Source organism: Plecotus auritus, assembly GCF_963455305.1.
Source record: "Plecotus auritus genome assembly, chromosome: 6".
Classification (NCBI taxonomy): Eukaryota; Metazoa; Chordata; class Mammalia; order Chiroptera; family Vespertilionidae; genus Plecotus; species Plecotus auritus.
This window is the reverse complement of record NC_137773.1, coordinates 83,453,779-83,473,281: the sequence shown is the minus strand read 5'-3', so window position 1 is coordinate 83,473,281 and position 19,503 is coordinate 83,453,779. Positions and strand designations below refer to the sequence as shown.

At 52.3% G+C, this 19,503-nt stretch overlaps 1 protein-coding gene across 5 annotated transcripts in view; it reads right to left on the bottom strand.

Annotated features, from left to right (window-relative positions):
- Positions 1–19,503, bottom strand: part of DOT1L (DOT1 like histone lysine methyltransferase) — a 65,658-nt gene that overhangs the window by 7,592 nt on the left and 38,563 nt on the right. For all 5 annotated transcript variants that reach the window (XM_080673023.1, XM_080673024.1, XM_080673021.1 and 2 more), the window contains exons 9-24: positions 18,520–18,599; positions 16,124–16,192; positions 15,064–15,170; positions 14,553–14,594; positions 13,443–13,553; positions 12,928–13,162; positions 12,184–12,297; positions 11,259–11,350; positions 10,722–10,823; positions 10,217–10,354; positions 9,034–9,159; positions 4,516–5,000; positions 4,222–4,357; positions 3,555–3,698; positions 1,992–2,121; positions 154–731 (exon numbers count right to left, since the gene is read on the bottom strand). In XM_080673023.1, the coding sequence (XP_080529149.1) occupies positions 154–731; positions 1,992–2,121; positions 3,555–3,698; positions 4,222–4,357; positions 4,516–5,000; positions 9,034–9,159; positions 10,217–10,354; positions 10,722–10,823; positions 11,259–11,350; positions 12,184–12,297; positions 12,928–13,162; positions 13,443–13,553; positions 14,553–14,594; positions 15,064–15,170; positions 16,124–16,192; positions 18,520–18,599 (2,689 nt within the window). The remainder of the gene's footprint in view (positions 1–153; positions 732–1,991; positions 2,122–3,554; positions 3,699–4,221; positions 4,358–4,515; positions 5,001–9,033; positions 9,160–10,216; positions 10,355–10,721; positions 10,824–11,258; positions 11,351–12,183; positions 12,298–12,927; positions 13,163–13,442; positions 13,554–14,552; positions 14,595–15,063; positions 15,171–16,123; positions 16,193–18,519; positions 18,600–19,503) is intronic.

Genomic DNA, 19,503 nt, shown 5'->3' with positions numbered 1-19,503 from the left:
GGCATGGAGTACTGGGGAATCGCAAAGCCTGCCAGCTGTTCCCTTCCAGCATGTGCTCCTGCCCCAGCCCATCTCGGCTACCCCCGGGAACAAGAGACCCAACGTCCAGATGCCTGCTTGTCTACCTCCCCAGATATTTGTTCCCGGCCTCACCATGGAGTTCAGGTTGAGGGGAGACCCTGAAGACTGAGTGAAGAGGCCGGCGACGGATGGCAAGGCCCGGCGCTTGGGGGACACGCCTGAGCTCAGACTGGGGGTCCCCGCTGATGCCCGCTTCCTTCTGCCCCGCTTTCGACTGTCCTGCCCATGGCTCTGACTGCTGTCTCCACGAGCACCCCCAGGCAGAGGGCTGTGCTTGTTGGAAGGTGACTGCTTGGTGCTGCTGGCACCAGCTGAGATGGTGAAGATAATCCTCCTCTTGGCCTCGCTCTCTGGATCTGAGAAGCCAACCTCAGAGGGAAGGTCCCCTTTGCTCGCATCAGGGAGTGGGCCCTGGGAAGCGCTGAGTCGGGGGCTGACGCAGAGCTGGTGGGTGGGCGAGGCTGGACCGGAGTTCCGGGGCTGCACTAGCAGTTGAGGATGCTGTGGGGTGGAGCTGCGGGAGCCCATGGTAGTGAAGAGGCTCCCCGAGCTGGAGGACTCATCGAAGGCAGGGGGCTCAACTCCAGGAGCGAGTGGGGCCGGGCTACCTGCCAGGGCCCCACTGATGGCGACTGAGCCTGCATAGAAGCCTGCCAGGAACAGAAACAGTGTTTCAGGGAGGCTCGTCCCAGGAGAGGACGGTGCTACCCCAGGTGAAACTGGTAAGTACATTAAGCCCCGGAGAAGCACCCTCCATGTCGTGGGTGCACCCATAGATGGCACCAAGGGACTAGGCAGGCACCCTTGGGCTGGCAAAGAGCAGGTGAGAGTGCTCAGGCGTGATGAGCTCATTCCCATGTTTGGATCTGGCATCACTGGAGGTCCTGGAGCCTGTGTACCACTCCCCACCCTGAGCCCTCTCTTGGCACCTCCTCTAGAGGCTCAGAAACCCTTGTGACATCCAACTGAGACAGAATTTGTCCTTTGCCCAGAACTCATCATGCTGCCAGTTGCAAAGTATCCCCCGCGTTGGAGTAGTGGGATGCAGGGAGCCTAGGGGAAGGACTGCTCTCAGTAATAGCCTCTGCATTTTATTATGTTTTTTAATTTTCAAAAAATTGATTTTTGAGAATGAGGAATGGAGAGAGATGTTGATTCTTGTGTGTGCCGACCGGGGATCGAACTCACAACCTTGATGTATGGAGACAACGATCTAATCAACTGAGCTACCTGGCCAGGGCTGAGTTTTATTCTTTATGCTTGGAAAAATAATTTCCAAACAGGCCATGGTGTTCACAAAAGTCAGCAAACTACAGCCCAGCCCATGGTCTGGAGTTTTGGCTGCCAAGCTTTGCTATAGTAGTTTTACTGGCACATGCCCACTGCCTGTTCACGGACTTTCACAACTTGAGTTGAACAGCTGTGACAGAGCCTCTTGGCTTCAGAGCCACAATTCCCCCCACCCCGGGGCCCTGTGTCAACACATAGATGTGTCAGAAATTGGCACTCTCTGAAGGAGATCAGAATCCAGCTAGAAACTGGGTGACCCCAGAGCCCACTGTGGTTTGACAAGGACAATGCCACCACACTACCCAGGCTCTAATACAGTCAGACCAAGCACATCATATCAGGATGCCAGCCAGAGGTTCAGGTAATGCACTGAAGGCCCACTCTAGTGTACCTGACCCCCAGGTCTCACTGTGCTGCTGCTGTTGCTAAGGAGGACAACAGTCTGGATTCAGCATAGATCTCATGACTGGGAGGAGATAAGCTCTGAGCCAGACATCTCTGAAGGCCTCACGATAGACACTGTTCACAACTCACACCCCCAGCATAGCCCCTGGGGAGGTGGCAGTGGGCACAGGTGGAAGTTGACCTATGGAAACAGGGCAGAAATAGAAGCACCCTACCTGTGGCCGCCAGGGTGAGGCTTTTGCTCCCAGCAGCGTTGCTCCCAGCACCATGGGCATTAGCACCCATCTGCTTTTCAAGTGTGGACGAGGACTCTCGGGTCTGAGGCACAGGACTGGGGGTGCTTCTCTGTGGAGAGAATGCACTGTCAGCTGAGCTGGGCCTGGCATGTGAATGTCGGGGAGGGGGTCACAGGTCACAGAACGTGCTGAGGACATGAAACAGGGAGAATAGCAGGTGTGTGAAAAGCAGCTTGAAGAAGGGAAAGTGACCTGCTCAGGGTGTGAGCACAGTGGGCAGCCAAAGGGTCTGATCAGGGGTGGGACAGATGTCTGACTTGGGTCCTAAAGGATCATTCTGGCTAATGGGCTCAGGATGGGGATGAAGGGTACAGGGAAAGCAGTGAGGGCTGCAGCAGCAGTTATGATCTGACCCAGTAAATTATCTTCTATGTGCAAGGAGATGAAAACACTTGTCTACACAAAACCTGTACACACCTGTTCACAGTGGCCAAAAAGTGAAAACAAAAAAAATGTCCACTGAAAAATGAAACAATACCCAAATGTGTCCACTCACACACGAGAATATTACTCAGCCATGAAAAGGAGAGAAACACGGACACTCGCTACAATATGAATAAACCTTGTAAACAGGATGCTCAATGAGAAATGCCAGACACAAAAAGGCCACACAGTGTGTGTGATTCCATTTATGTGAAATGTCTAGAAGTGTGGGTTTGTGGTTGTCAGAGATGGGGATGGGACACATACATGACTATGGATGTGGGTGGGACTTCCTTTGGGGGGGGGGTGACAAAACATTCTGGAACTAGAGGTGATGTTGTGAGCCTTGTGAACATACTAAATGTCACTGAAATACACACTTTAGATGGTGAATTGTATGTGGATTATAACTAAAAAAAAAAAAAAAAAAAAAAAAGCCTGCAAAGCGTGAGGCAAGGGGAATGCAGGTATGGACTGAAGCGGATGCGCTTCAAGCGTCTACCACATCGGGCAGTTCTATTCCTTCTCCACCTGCACACACCACCATTTACAAAAAAGGATCTGAGATAAAAATGACAGTATGTGCTCTGGTCGATGTTGCTCAGTGGTTAGAGCGTCGGCTTGTGCACTGAAGGGTCATGGGTTCAATTTCCAGTCAAGGGTATGTACCTGGGTTGCAGGTTCAATCCTCGGCCCCATTCAGGGCGCGTGGGAGACAACCAATCGATGTGTCTCTCTCACATGGATGTATCTCTCTCACATGGATGTTTCTCTCTCTCCCGCCCCCCACCCTCCCTCCCCTCTCTCTAAAAATCAATGGAAAAAAAATCCTTGGATGAAGGTTAAAACACAACAAAAAACCCCGTAAGATATTAATGTAATTAAACCTGGATTCTTGGATGCTCTATTTTTCTCAAACTTCAATTGCATGCAATTTAACAAAAAGGAACCAGGTCTTGTGGGGCAAACACCAGACAAAAGTCTCCTCTGCCTGTGCTGATACTCTCGGAGCAACACAGCATTGGACTGCCCCCGCCCCCCATGGTGCCCACTCACTACCTTCTCGGCACGGTTGGGCAACACCACGCTGGCCAGGGGGATGCTGACGGGCAGCTTGCTGGGCTGCACAGTGCTGAGTGGAATGCTGACGGGAAGGCTGGTGATGGCCTCCCCACTGCTGGCATAGGCGCGCTCCTTCAGACCCTGCAGACACAGCAGACTGCCTGCTGCTGCTGACCCGTGAACCCCAGGCCACGAGCACCACCCGAAGGACACAACTACCCTCCAGCCATGGACAAGGGGACCGCTGTAGCAGACAGTCCCCTCATCCCAATAACACCTATCCCTCCTACTCCAACCGCTTCTCCTGACCTTCCAAGCCCCTACCCGTCACTAGGTCCTCACACTTTGACCTAATGTTTTTCAAACTTGCCACCTGAACAGAGAGCTGCCCTCTGGCAATGCCACTCTAACGGGGCTCTACTATCTTGCCACTTTTTTAGTCTTGTTCCTGAAGATGTGAAGCAACTGAGGGTGGGGACCTGACTAACGAAGCCCTATCCCTCCATCCCCACTCCACATTCTCCTGTTCCATAGCCCCCACCTGGATGCCCTCTCTAAGAGACCCACTCAGGATACCCACTGAGTGCCCCCCATAGCCTTGGCTCAGTCACAGGTCAGAAGACACCCACCCCAAAAGTCCCTCCCTCCCAGTGATTGCCTGCACCTTCTCACTGCCTTTTTCTCCTGTCATCTGTAAGGCCATAGGGGATGAGGGCCGTGGGTCCTGAGGGCTCAGCTTGATGCCATTGGCGAGGCCCGGGCTCTGGTATGGAAGGCCATTTTCCTTGGCGTGCTCAGTTCTGGAATGAGACATATACCGCAGTCACTCTCTGTGGAGACTCACTGGCTGTGGCTTTGTGTTCAGAGCTGACAGCCTGGGCCTAGCAAACACTTCCAAACTGATGAGCAACCCCTCTCAAGACCCCCCAACAGCCCAAGAGTGGCAGGGCAGACTCACCGTGGGTGTAGCTCACCAGCAGATGTCTTGCCACTGGCAGTGTGGTCCTGGCTCAGGTGGCGTCTCAGCACCAGCTTGGCCGGGGAGAGCCTGGTGTAGTCTGGCAAGGCCAAGCCAGACAGCTTCTCAAGCCGGGGCCGGCTGCTGTGGCTGGGAGTACATGGCACAACCTCCTGGTCCAGTGGAGAGGCCAGGTACTGAGGGGTGTTTTGCTTGGACGAGGGCCGGCTCAGTGTGTTGCAGAGCTCATAGCCGGCCGCGTGGCCATTCATGGAGAGCTCCGGGCTCATGCTACTGAAGTGGGGCAGTGAGAATTTGGAGCAGTCCAGCTCAAGGTGCAGCCGGCTGGGTTCCGCCTCCAGTTCTCGGCCCAGGCCACCTTTCCCTCGTAGGTGCAGGGACACAGCATCATCAGGCGGCACGCAGGACTTGAGCTGCAGGAGCTCCTGCTGCCGCTGGCTCTTTTCCAGCTCCACGATGCTAATCTGGAAGATCGAGGGTGTCAGACCCTCAGCTTGCTTGTGGGGGAGGCTCCTGCACACCTGTCGAAGGCCTCAGACAGAGGCCAGCCCAGCCCAACTCAGCAACCCACCAGAGGGGACCATCCCAGGAGAGTGAGAAGGATGCCCACCCAGAGTAACTACAAGGAGGCAGACTGACTTTGTGTGTAAAGGGGAGGCCAAAGCAGCCAACCACCCAAACTGGTCAGGGCACTCTGGGTAGACAGATAAAACAGCACATGAGTGTTAAAAGTGGTTCTGCAGATGCACATCTGCTGAAACTAAAAGACGCCCACAGGAAAGCAAGGAACAGAGAAGATAGCGCTCTCATGAGTATACAACATTGGGAAAAACCCTGAAATAGCATTTCCTTCCAGGGCTCAGACACAGGCTTTTAAAAAACATGGATTTTAGAGATAGAAACATTGATAAGAGAGAAACACCATCAATCGGCTACCTCCTGCATACCCCCTACTGGGGATTGAGCCCACAGCCCAGGCATATGCCCTGACTGAGACCTCTTGGTTCCTGGGTCAATGCTCAACTGGTGAGCCACATCTGCCGGGCCACAGGGCACTTTTTTTCTTACACTATGTTTGGGCTTTTTCTCTATATGAACATGTATCATTTCTTTATTACACAGAAGAGCCAGAAACCAAATATAGTCCCTGTGGAGACTTCTCTTACAGGTACACCCATGGAAACAAGGCCTGGCTTTTGTAGCAGTCAGCAAACCTCTTTTTTTTGTTGTTAATCCACACCCAATTTTTTCATTGATTTTTTTTTAAAATATATTTTATTGATTTTTACAGAGAGGAAGGGAGAGGGATAGAGAGTTAGAAACAGCGATGAGAGAGAAACATCGATCAGCTGCCTCCTGCACACCCCCTACTGGGGATGTGCCCGCAACCAAGGTACATGCCCTTGACCGGAATCGAACCCAGGACCCTTCAGTACGCAGGTCGACGCTATATCCACTGAGCCAAACCAGTTAGGGCTTTCATTGATTTTTAAAGAGAGTGGAAGGGAGGGGGAGAGACAGAGAGAAACATCAATGTGAGACACACTGATTGGTTGCCTCCCACACTGGGGATGTCTGGGCCCCCTCAAAAGGGGATTGAACCTGCAACCAAAGTATGTGCCCTTGACTGGCATTGAACAGGAGAATTCAGTCCTTAGGCTGATGCTCTAACCACTGAGAAACCGGCTAGAGACAAACCTCTTTTTCTATGACACACACTGCTGGTGTGGTGGACAAAGAGACACCTGGGCCATGTATCACAGGACCTTAAACTGCTCACAGATCTATTTTGGGGACTATGTCTTTACAGAAATACCCTTAAAATGAATTATGGTGCCCTGACCGGTTTGGCTCAGTGGATAAAGCGTCAGCCTGCGGACTGAAAGGTCCCAGGTTTGATTCCAGTCAAGGGCATGTACCGGGTTTGATTCCGGGTTGCGGGCACATCCCCAGTAGGAGGTGTGCAGGAGGCAGCTGATCGATGTTTCTCTCTCATCAATGTTTCTAACTCTCTATCCCTCTCCCTTCCTCTCTGTAAAAAATCAATAAAATATATTAAAAAAAAAAAAAGAATCATGGTGCAGAAAAATTCATTATAGTTTCATCCTATATAATAAGAGTAATATGCAAATTGATTGTACCTCCCCTACACCCACCAGCCACACCCACCAGTCACGCCCACCAGCCAATTAGGAGGGAATATGCAAATAAACCCAACCAAGATGGCTGCAGCCATAGAGAGCAGGAGGGGGGCTTGGGTTTCCCCGGCAATGGAGGAAGCCAAGCTTTCTGCCTGCCCTTGCTGACCCAGGCCTCCACTCAATGCTACAAAGTTTCAATTATAGAAGATAAATATAAATCCCAACAGAAATGGCGGCAGCCACAGAGCTGGAGAGAGCAGGAGGCTAGGGTTGCCCACGGCGATGGAGGAAGCCAAGCTTCTGCAGCCCTGGCCTGCTTTGGCCTCCACTTAAGGGTACAAAGTTTCAATTATAGAAGATAAATAAACCCCAACAGAAATGGCTGCCACCATGGAGCAAGCAGAAGGCTTGGCTCCGCTCCAGGCTACAAAGTTTCAATTGTAGAAGATAAATAAATCCCAGATACCAGGGCCTCTGCTTGGGTCGCCGGGGGGCGTGGCCGGCCTGCAAACCACCACAAGCCCCTCACCCAGGCCACCCCATGTCCCAAGGGAACCCCCACCCTGATCCGGGACACCCTTCAGGGCAAACCAGCTGGCCCCCATCCATGCACCAGGCATCTATCCTATCTAATAAAAGAGTAATATGCAGATTGACCATCACTCCAACACACAAGATGGCTGCCCCCATGTGGTCAAAGATCCTGCCCCCATGTGGACACAAGATGGCCACCACAAGATAGCCAGCAGGGGAGGGCAGTGGGGAGGAACCAGGCCTGCAAGGGAGGGCAGTTGGGGGCGATCAGGCCACCAGGGGAGGGCAGTTGGGAGGGACCAGGCCTGCAAGGGAGGGCAGTTAGGGGTGCCCCGGCCGGCAGAGGAGGGAAGTTGGGCGTGACCAGGTCTGTAGGGAAGGGCAGTTGGGGGGGACCTGGGCCTGCAAGGGAGGGCAGTTAGGGGTGACCAGGCCTGCAGGGGAGGGCAGTTAGGGGCTAACAGGCTGGCAGGGGAGCAGTGAGGCATCAATCAGGCTGGCAGGGGAGTGGTTAGGGGGTGATCAGGCTGGAAGGCAGAAGTGGTTAGGGGCAATCAGGAAGGCAAGCAGGTGAGCAGTTGGGAGCCAGAAGTCCTGGATTGTGAGAGGGATGTCCGACTGCCCGTTTAGGCCCGATCCCACCAGGATTGGGCCTAAACGGGCATTCGGACATCCTTTGAGGGGTCCCAGACTGGAGAGAGTGCAGGCTGGGCTGAAGGACATCCCCGCCCCCCGTGCACGAATTTCGTACACCGGGCCTCTAGTTTTATAATAAACCACTTAAAAGAGCCCCAAGGATCTGGCAACCGGCAATGCTCTATGTCAGGGGTCCTCAAACTACGGCCCGCGGGCCACATGCGGCCCGCCGAGGACATTTATCTGGCCCGCCGGGTGCCACTGCCTGTCCTGCTTAGCAGCTGACTCGTCCCAGGCCCGCAGTGCGCATAGGAATTTGTTCACAGTTTTTTTTTTAAAACTATAGTCCGGCCCTCCAACGGTCTGAGGGACAGTGAACTGGCCCCGTTTAAAAAGTTTGAGGACCCCTGCTCTATGTTATGAAGCTGAGCTGAGTAAATGCAGTAGAACCTCATTGTATACAGGGAGCTTTCATAATGACCAATGTTCATGCCCCACATCTCTCTTTATTGTCCTCATTGTTACTTGTAAGTTCTGTACTCAGGAACTCAGTCATAACCTGTGTTATGCTTTCTCCTTCCCCGAACTTTTTTCTAGCTGACCTCGATGAACGAGTTACCCTATCAGAAAAAGCACAAGATGCCTGGCTGGTGTAGCTCAGTGATTGAGTATCGACCTATGAACCAGGAGGTCACTGTTCGATTCACAGTCAGGGCACATGCCTGGGTTGTGGGCTCGGTCCCCAGTGGGGGGGCATACAGGAGGCAGATGATCAATGATTCTCTCTCATCACTGATGTTTCTCTCTCCCCCTCTCCCTTCCTCTCTGAAATCAATAAAAGTATATTTTTAAAAAACAGGGGGAAAAAGTACAAGCTGTTTTGTTTTAATGCACAAAGGTCTGTTCAGTGACTGTGTCAGAAATGCTTCACCAGGAGGCGCTCAGGCACACTTTAGGTTTAGAATCAGATGAGATGCCCTAGGGTAGGTAGAGTGGGGTACTACTTCTTGTTCCCCTTTAGGCTGATGATGGGATGTTAGGCTGTTCTTAATGTGATACCAGAACTAGTACACTGTTCTTGGGAGAAGGATGGGTTTGGTGGATCTGCCAATAGCACTGATCATGTTCCTAACACCACAGTTGAAGCCCAGAGAGGCCAAGGCAACCCCATTCCTTGCCCCCCTACCTGCAGCTCTAGGCAGTGCCTCTGTTTCTCGGAGATCTGGCTCTTCAGGGCCTGCTTCTCCTTTAGCAGGTTCTCCAGGGACAGTGTGGACCAGTCCAACTTCAGCTCCTCACACCGAGCCTTCAGCTGTGGGGACAAGGCAGTCCCGGCCATGAGCATGTGCGTGGCTGTAGGGAGGACAGGACGGCCCCCTGGGACCTGCTTCCCGTCCTCACACTGGGCTCTGGGAGGAGACAGGGCAGGTGTCTAGGCAGGTATCCCTGGGGGCCAGTCCCTCTCTCCCTCCTGCTTTTGGAAGGCCAGGCTGCAGAGACAGCCAGAGGAGACAAGGGTTTCCATAAGAAATACCCACAAGAGTATGGTGAGGAGTCTCATGGGATAAAGCAAGGGGACCCATTAGAAGGGAGGCCCCTGCACATCCAGGGGGATCCCAGGAGGGAGAACTGGGAAAGTCCAGGCCCCTTCAAAAGGTCCGTCTAGTCCCTGGACAGTGTGGCTCAGATGGTTGGAGCACCACCCATACCCTGAAAGGTAGTGTGTTCGATTCCTGGTCAGGGTGTGTATGGAAGGCAACCGATTAATGCTTCTCTCTTTTTTTTTTTTATAGCAAAGGTGAAAATTTATTGAAGAAAAAGTACAGACTCCCACATGGGGAAGGAAAAAGAATCTCATAGCACAGACAACCACGGGGGGCGGGGGGAGGGGAAGGGGGAAAGAGTCCCAATGCTTCTCTCCTAAATCAATGTTTCTCTCTCTCTAAAGTCAATGAAAACTATATACTTGGGTGAGGATTAAAAAAAAAAGAAAGTCCCATCTAGTAAAATCATGACTCTTCGGACACCTCTGACAAGAATTTAAGAAGCCACATTCTGGGGCAAGTTCAGCTCATGCTCATATGCTCTGAGAGCCAAGTAAAGCTGTGCCAGCATTCCTAAAATGAACTAGGTCAGAGACATGGGGAGGGCCCTGGTCTTCTCACTCGGACTAAGGCAGTCATGGAAACTCAGGACGATGAGCTGGGGCCCCACAGGCAACCTCGGGTTATCTGTCTTGGGACACACATCAGCACCTGGGCCTCCAGACTCATCAACTGAGGGACACCTGACCCTCCCCCTGGTCTGAGGTCTAAGGATTCTGCTCGCTCTGGAATGTGCTGGAACTGCTGCCTGCTTTGGGCACGTACCAGCTGCAGGCTCTGGCTTCTCAGCTCCCTGTTGTCCTTCTCCAGCTGCTCCGTCTGCTCTCGCAGCTGCTGGTTGTGAGCGGAGATCTCTTTTTGAGCTTGGATCAGATCACTGTAGGTCAGCGCCTTCACTCCCAACTGTGAACACACAACAGCAAGGCTGGGCTTGCAGGGAGCTGCCACCATGGTGGAGAGGGGAGGGGATTGGCTTTCACCCAGGTAAGACCGGGGTGGCACTGTACTAGTCATAGGCAGGAGAGACTAAGTACAGTCCCCCAGAGAGGGGAACAAGGGAGTGACCTCAAGACACAAGCCTTTGCAAGCCCCATGAGGGGCTGCTGGGAGCAGCCTTCTGACCAGAGCTCAAGTTCTAGACTACCAGAAAAAAACACCAGAAAGGAAACAGTCCTTCTGTAGCTCAGCTGTCCTGGGCTGTGCCCCCCGCCCAGCCCCTGCCCACCCCTCAATTCTGTACTTGGGTCATCCTGGCTTCAGGTAGCTCTACCTCATCCAGTTTCTGCTGAAAAAGCTTCTTTATTTCTTCTTTCTGGGCCTGGCAGTGACCAAACAGCTGCTGTGCAGCACCCAGCAACCGGGCATTCTTCTCCTGCAGGGGACAGAGGGCTGGTGAATGAGCCCAGCCCACACCATCTCTTCCCTCAAACAGGCTCAACGGAGGAGTGCTGATGGGACACTGCTCAGCCCATCTCATTGATAAAGACCATTGTCCATTCCCCGAAGTGCGAGAGCTGCCACCTCCCTATGCTCACAGGTGGCAACACATGCATACGCTGGGAGCATACACACACGGCACGCCGGCTGGTCCTCCATCTGAGACTTTATCGGAAGGTGGTACCAACTCAGTGGCTATTTGAGTTACTAACTGGGGGTGACAGACACCTCTCAGCACGGGCAGCAGCAGGCCCTCTGGGCAGAGACAAGAGGTCGTGACAGGAAGCAGGGCATGTTCTGGGCAGGCTGGGGGCTTGCCTGGCTCACCCCTCTGCAGAGTGCTGGGAACACAAAAGCAGGCACCTCTCACCTTCTCCTGGTCCAGCAGCTGCTGCAGGCTGGCCTTGTACTGAGGGGTCTTCGTGTACGCCAGAAACTGCAGGTACTGAATCTTGAAGGACTCTAGGAGAACCGGGGACAAGGTCTCAGTACAGAAGCCATCTAGCTGAGGCTGGAGGCTGTGGTGGTAGGGGAAGCGTGGGGGCACTCGTATTTCTCTGGGAGCTCCCCCAGCCCTGTTTCAGCAGCCCTGCTGCTGAAAATCACCTGTCACTGTGCCAGCACCTTTGGTTCCACACTACCTTGGTATCACCACTCACTTGCTAGTGTCCCCCTGGAGCCCTTTGCAGTTCCTGCCATCACCAGCACACTTTCTTTCTCCCCAAGACTGAGGGTTTCTGTGACCAAATCTCCCAGTAAACACATGCTGTTGAAGTGGGGAAACGGATGGCTCCCACAATTCAAAGGCATTTCCTTCACTCAGTTTTTAAAAGAGATGAGAAGCTTATCGGTCAAGCACCGCAAGGTGAGCAGGTGCCTGCTCCCGCAGAGCCCCAGCTTATCCCTGACAGGCCCTTCCCACACTGTAAGAACTATGGGGCTGGGTCATTCTGTGGGGCTGTCCTGGGTACTGTGGGGAAGTGAGCAGCATCCCTGTCCCCCACTCTATACAAAAGCACCCCCAATTAACCACAGATGTCCCCAGACATGGCCCAGTGTCCCCAGGGGGGCAGAGCTTCAGCCTAAGAAAACCACATGGGTCCTGCTGGCCTAAAAGCCCAGGCACCACCTGGCAGGACTGACCCTGAGCCCTCGGGACTCTAGTGTGGTCAGCTTGCTGCAGGTATCACAGGGGGCTTGCCAGAGAGGAAGAACCTCGGACCCCACCCCTTCCTCTCAGAGCTGTTAAGTCAGAATCTGCACATGAACCCACAGTGTTTGCGGTGCTAGCTCACCTAGCAGCTTCTGCAGTGCGGGCGGGGTGGGTGCCAGCAACAGCTGGTCAGGGGGGTGCCGCTGCACGCTGGGAGGTAGCTGATAAAATGGGCTGTGAGGTGACTTGTATGCATCTGCAGGAAACAGCAACATTTACATGTCAACACTGACTGGAACGCCCTCCCAGGGAATTCCAGATTGTTCTATGGAACTTTTCGAGCCTTTTAAAAAAAATATATACATATATATATTTTTATTGATTTCAGAGAGGGAAAGATAGAAACATCAATGATGAGAAAGATTCATCGATGAGCTGCCTCCTGCACACCCCTTACTGGGGATAAAGCCTGCAACCTGGGCATTAACCCTGACCAGGAATTGAACTGTGATTTCCTAGTTCATAGGTCAATGCTCAACCACACTAGCCAGGCTTTTCCAGATTTTTAAAAGATAAGACTCAACACAGCTCCTACAGTCCAAAGGCATAACCAGATACTGCATCTCAGCAGTTCTAGAAGCTGAGACAAATGCCCTCATAATTTAAGAAATTTCTGAGAGCAGTGCTCTTTCTGCCATAGCTGCTGACGTTATCAAAGCCCTGGATGGCAGGATGTGATGGAAAAGCCCCCACCAGGATTTGCCCTTGGCAGACTATCTGGGTGAAGTGAGGCCCAGGCGAATCCTGAGGACATCATAAGGTGCCCTCTGGAGCATGACCCATATAGCCTGAGTGGCCCTAAGGAGGGCTCTGAGGCCTGGCTCACCTTGCGGTGAGGGCGTCGCCGTCTGGGACACAGTCTGGGCATGCAGGAGGTCCAGTGCAGTAGGGTTCTTCTTGGGCTTACGCTCGGGGTTCGCAGTGCTCATCTTCTTGGGACGTCCGCGCTTCCGGCCAGCCAGCTTCCGGCCCTTCTTGTTCAGCTTCTTCTTCCGCGCTTTGGAGGGGGATGGCTTCTTGATAGCGGTGGTTGCTGCTTTCTCTTCCTCAGCACCAGAATCCTAGTGGACAGAGGTCACTGAGAGAGCAATGCTCCCACCCCTCCTCCCGTTAATAATGAGCCCAAAACACAGGCTCTGGGAGAGCAACTGAACAGAGGCACTTGAAACCCAGGAACCCCCTTCCCTCCTCCAGCCCAGTGATCAGTCAACTAACATGTGTACTGACCAGGACCACCTCTCTGGTTGGAAGAGCCCAGCCCCTCCCTGTATAATGAGGGCTGTGCCCATCAATAGCCCTGTGGGGCCCCAAGCCCAAGAGAAGGGGTTGGGGGGCACTTACCACAGAGGTGTCCGCAGGCACAGCTGCCTTGCTCTCAGGCACCTTCGTGGGGGTGGTTGTATTACTCTTGTTTTCTCGCTGCTGCCGGCGCCTAGCTGCCTCTTGTTCCTCCTGGAAAACAAGTGTTGGACATGTCCTCCAAAGTGTCAACGTGTCCCCCAAAGTGTGGGCATAACCCAAAAGAGCCACCAAGGTGGGCTACCTGGCCCAGCTCCGCTCAGGCCAACTCCTCTGCCTGCTGTACAGAAGAGGAAAGTAAGGCACAGAGAAGCACGTGAGCCGTCCCAAGCCCTTAGCCAGCCCTGAGCCATCTGTGTATCTACTGCCTGGTGCAGACACCCCTAGACCGCTCAGTCAGAAACCCATGTGACATGTGTGAGGAAATAAAATCAAAGATAAAAAGACTGGGCGCACACAAAAAAGCTGCCCGACAGTCCTCTCCTTTCGGGAGTACAGGGACCCCCACTGAAGTACATCCCTGCTAAGTGAGGGTTACTGAAAAGGCTGTAGGAAAAGGAAAGAGGATGGTGCTGGCTGGCTTAGCTTGTTCTTTGTCCTGGGGGTAGGTAACCTCATTAAGACCCAGGTACCCCAAGTATGGCAGGAATAGCACAGGACTCTAGGTCATGGGGACTTCTTCCTGCTCTGATGCTTGTCTGAGTCTCCAGAAACAATGACATTTGGACAGATGTACTCTGAGGTCCGAAGGAAGAAGGTTTGAGGACTGGGCATTGCAGTGACACTGGGACTGGCAGTAGAACCACCACGTCAGATTCTAGGCCACTCTCCTCTAGCAAGTGTGGTACACCACTTAGAAGCAGTTGCCTGTTTAGAAAGAGGAACATCTTGTGTTCCAGACATGGTGGGTCAGTGTGGCTCAAGCACCTCCCTCAATCCTGCACTTGGCACATTTCACCAAGCTATCATAACATTGTCCAAAGGTCGAGACTCATTCAACCTAGTTTCCAAAAGACTGCTGACAGGAAGTGTGGCCCCAAGGGACCCATGATCCCCGTCCCCAAACCAGCACTCCCCATCCACCACCTGGAGTTCCATCAAGCTCATCAAGCAGCATGCCAGTGATGTTCAATGAGGGAAACACATACTTACCCTGAGTTTTGGATTTTTCAGACTAGAAAAATAGTTTTCAAGCTAAAAATGAAAAAAGAAAGGAAAGAAGTCTTATTAGACATCAGTCCCAAACCCTGTCAGGACAAGAGCAACACCTGAGACACGCCAACATGAAATGTCGTTGGAGCTATCACAGGGATACACCTTTGCTCAAAGACCCACCCTGAACACAGGTTCCCACTCTCAAGGGCTGTGCCATCTCACATGAAGCAAGCTGGATGGGAACCAGGCTGCCCAGTGCAGGGGTTCCCTGGATACCAGAAGCCTCTGACACTGAGGCCAAATCCATTATTATTACATCATTCGGGACAATGATTGCCTCATACAAGGACTGGGAGCAAAGAGGGAAGACAAAGAGTTCCTGGTTTCCACTCATGCTACAGCACAACAGTATCTCAGATCCTCCAGGGAGAGTGCCATGGGGCAGGTGGGAGGGAAGGGGGAGGAGGCTTTCTGGGAGGGCCTGGGCCTCACCCACAGGGACACTTACTATGGTGCGGTCGATGGTGTGCAGGTAGTAGGAGACGGGCTTCCCCGTCCACGACACTGAGCCCTTCAGGGGCGAGAGCTCCACGACGCGCATGATGGTGCCGATGTCTGCAACGACGGGCACAGGTTAGGGCCTTGTGCACCTGGGGGAATGACTCAGGCGAGGCAGGAAGGGAGCAGAACCGCGCGCCCTCATCACGTGAGGCCGTCCCACTCGCCAGGCCGGTGAGGTGCCTGGATATCAGCACGCTGGCAGGTCAGGGAGGCGCACGGCGTGCACAATGATCCCCGCTAACCCAGGTGCTTGTCCAAGGAAAACGGCAACGAGCCTGACTGGGTGGGATGGAAAAGCACTTGAGGACCACTTGGAAAGAACACGGCTACTAAGATGCCCAGCACCCGAGAAATTATGACCCCAAGGCCAGGTGCCACAGAGCAACATGGCTCTTCCCCAGGAGGCCAGAGGTTCAGCTCTTCCTGCTGAAGGTTTCTGCACCTGGAGCCCATCATACACAACAGCCATTTGCCCCTTAGGCCAATCAGATACGAAAGCAAAGAAGCTTGTAAACCACTGAGTCTTCATAACCTTGTGACAAACGTGTGGGGTCTCAACCTGGCTGGGCAATGTCTAGGGACATCTGTGGTGGTCAAGACAAGGGTGCTCCTGGCATCAAGTAGGTTCCCAGGAAGCTCCCTCAGAGATGACATGGCCCAAAAGTCAGCAGTGCTGTGGAGGGACCCTTTACTAACTTGTGTCAAATGCTTAAGATCATATATATGGCCTGGCCAGTGTGGCTCAGTGGTTGAGCGTTGACCTATGAACCAGAAGGTCACTGTTTGATTCCTGGTCAGGGCACATGTCCGGGTTGCGGGCTCAATCCCCAGTTGGGGGCATGTCAGAGGCAGCCCATCAATGAGTCTCTCATCATTGGTTTCTACCTCTCTCCCCTTCTCCCTTCCTCTCTGAAATCAATTTTAAAAAAATAATAATATAAATATATATACATACATATATATATAAAAGATCATCTGAAGAATTTAGCAACATGAGAGTTTCTTACCACTCAAGTTTCTACTGTTTATTCTGAAGTTCAGAGGTGCAAAGGGCTTCGAGGACACAATTCTGCCACCTGAAACACAAAAGCTGATTATTGCCTTTCATGGGAAAACCGTCATACACGTAAGGAAAGGATGATGGAAGTTAGAGCAGGGGAGGAGAAGCCAAAAGAAGAAATGAGCACACTGAGCATACAAGTAGCCAGGGACCAGGAGTCCTTTCCGTTTCCTACAAGTAAGAGCAAAATTAAGGTATGCTTAAGCTTGACCTACTAATGGCTTTCCTGTAGAAACTTGCCCAAGGCCTCCTGAAATCCCACCTGCATATATGTGTCCCATAACCCACACTGAATCTGGGGGACACCAGCAGCCCTTTTGCCCACCCAAACGGAAACACCCTGACTTGTGTATCAGGTTAGGAACTGCCACACCGAAAATACTAATGCCCCATGTTAGTGTGATTGTTCCATAGAGGAAACGGACTGTCACACCTGTCAGAGTGAGCATATGTGAGTGGTGCTGCTCATGTTATGATTATGATAGCGTTCTACATGGACTGAAGAAAACACCAAAGTAAACATGTTAATGCTAAACTTTGCAGTGTCAGAAAAAAGAGTCAAATATAAAAGTCAAAGAAAATAATGTTTCATAAATCCATTTAAGGCATACACACACACATGCACACACACACACCCATACACATGAACATAGCCCCATAACACCCCAATCAGAGGAGCTCCCCAGTGCTCAGACAACTGTTCTTGAGCACCACCCCCACTAGGAAAAGGAAAGGATGGGTCCCAGGGCCAGCCTGGTGCAGGGTCAGGAGACCGCGAGGGATATTCACCGTCATAGGAGTATCTAAGTGTGTGGTACACAATGAAATAAAACCCAGGAGTCCACAGACCACTTTCATTAGGAATCTGCCATCCTGCGATGCTCAGATGACAATGCGTGCATGAGGAGACTTCTGAGGACAAGTCACTATAGGACAACAGATCCTAATGACTAGCCAGGGGTGGGCAAACTTTTTGACTCGAGGGCCACAATGGGTTCTTAAACTGGACCGGAGGGCCGGAACAAAAGCATGGATGGAGTGTTTGTGTGAACTAATATAAATTCAAAGTAAAGGAGCGGAGGGGAAAGCAAGAGAACCGGATAGAACAGCCAGATCCGGCCCACAGGCCGTAGTTTGCCCAAGGCTGGACTAGAGGGTTTAGCAGGCAATCCTGCCCCTGAGCCGGCCCATGTGTGACAACCAGGCATTGAGACCTGCAGCAAATGGGGCTCAGAGGGGCAGGGTCAAGCTCACCATAAGGGATGAGTCCAGAATGGATGACATCCCACAGGAAAGTGAGCCCAGATAACCCATGGACAATGCCAAAAAAGATGGAGGGGCTGTTTTCTAATAAAACTACACAACAGTCCAAGGCCCGAAGGCCACTTGTGACTATTGGCTGAATAGATGGGAAAAAAACAAAAGAGAAGCTGGGAGAGTTCAAGGCAGGGTGGGCCCCAAGGCCACAGGAATCCCAGTCCTCTCCTCTCCTTGGGGTATACAGGTGCTGAGGGAAGGGCCTGAAGGCTCAGGAGACGGGGTGTGTGCAGGGTGCAGTGGACAGTCGCTGCTCACTCTTACAGTAATTAAAAACAACCATGCAAACATATACACATGCTCATCTGTACACAGAATGGGATCACACATGCTCATACATCCACTGGCAGTGCTGAAAGCAGATGAAAGTTATCTGTGTCTATGACCTTTCCCCTCCCCTACCCAGGTCTGCTCTGGGCTATCTGACCTGGGATGGAGGAAAGGGAGACAGAGGAAAGCAGTAGGGTGGCTCTGGACAGGTGAGGGTGGTTCCAAACATGAAAGGCCCAGAAAATGCAGAAGGGCCTAGGATGGATATCCCAGTGCCCTCAGTGCCCCCAGGTTAGGGTTGCCAGACAAACAGGGACACCAGTCTGAATTTCAGATACACATGATATTCCTTTAGTAAAAGCTGGGACATCCTTACACTGAGAAGCTATTTGTTGTCTATAGGAAATTCACATTTAAACGGACAGCCTATATCTTACTTGCTAATCTGGCCACCCACCCCAAGTCCCTCAGGCTGTCTGAGCAGTGTGTGTGTGGGAGGTCAGGTCTATTCCACTCCAAATTCTAAGCTGGGATGCACCCAGCCCGGCACCTCAGGTGACAGTGAGAGCCACAGTGAAGGCATCCCCACTGCCTGAAGCCTTCCAATTGGGACTGAAATGGATGGGTATGAAAACTTAGAACTTTCACACCTGTAATAGGTCTCAAATCTAGCCAGACCAAATGGGTGGCGGCTCAAGAAGCACGGTGAGCCTGCTGCAGCCACATAAGGGCGGAGTTAAGGGAGAAGTACGTTACCTTCCTTCATGTTTGCAAATCGCTCCTTCAGCTGGTGATCCACCTCAGGACCAAAGGCAAAGTTATTCACAAATATAACACTGCAAAATAATATTCCAGTTGAGTAAAATGAAGGTTCCATCTTCACATGTGTATACAGTGCCATTGCATATGCTACCTATTGCTTCCACTGCCAGCTCCATTGTGAGGCCTCCCCAGGCTCTGCCCACACCACTTTCACCCGGCCCAGGGAAGGGGCTCTAGCTGCCCAAGTTTGTTGCTAATGGACAATTTAGAAATTTCCATGACCACCACATAGCTGGCCTCTCTAAAAAAAAAACAAAAAACAAACCAACAACAAAAAAAAACAACAAAAAACCCACAAGATGGACATGTGCAGGCCAAGGTGGCCCAGGTCAACCTGTACTGAATGGTTGGTGGTCCCTGCCTGCCCATGGACATTTCTAGACTGGAACGCAGGCAGCACAACTGTAACCTGGGGGCAGGGGTGTGAGGAGAACCAAATATCCAGGCAGGAAGGTAGCACGACTGAGTCAAGCTGCATCTGAACGTGACACCCAAGCACCCTTGGGACCAGAAGCAAAGCTCTTCCAAGGGACGGTATAACTCAGCCTGTCTAATTTTCTCAAATGGTCTCTGGCACCAGATGACCAAAGGAACTTCAATCTGCAGATGCCTGCTGGGATGGCTGAGGAGACTGCTGCCCCGCCAGGAAGGAGGAGGTGTTCCCCTGCCTGCTCCCTCACCCACCCAGCCCAGCCCTTGCCCATTTAGAGGAACTCTCTGAATGGCTAAATGCTAGAAACATCCGTGCAGCTAGTTCACGTGAAGACGCAAAGACAAGACAGACAGTTTCATACTTAGAGTCACGTGGCTCTCCTCTCTGCCGCAAGTGCCTCCAGATTAAAATTGTGCCACGGCAGAAACTGGGCCACTGGTAGCAGAACTGCAGACATGGGATCACTTCCTCTTTTGAACGTTACA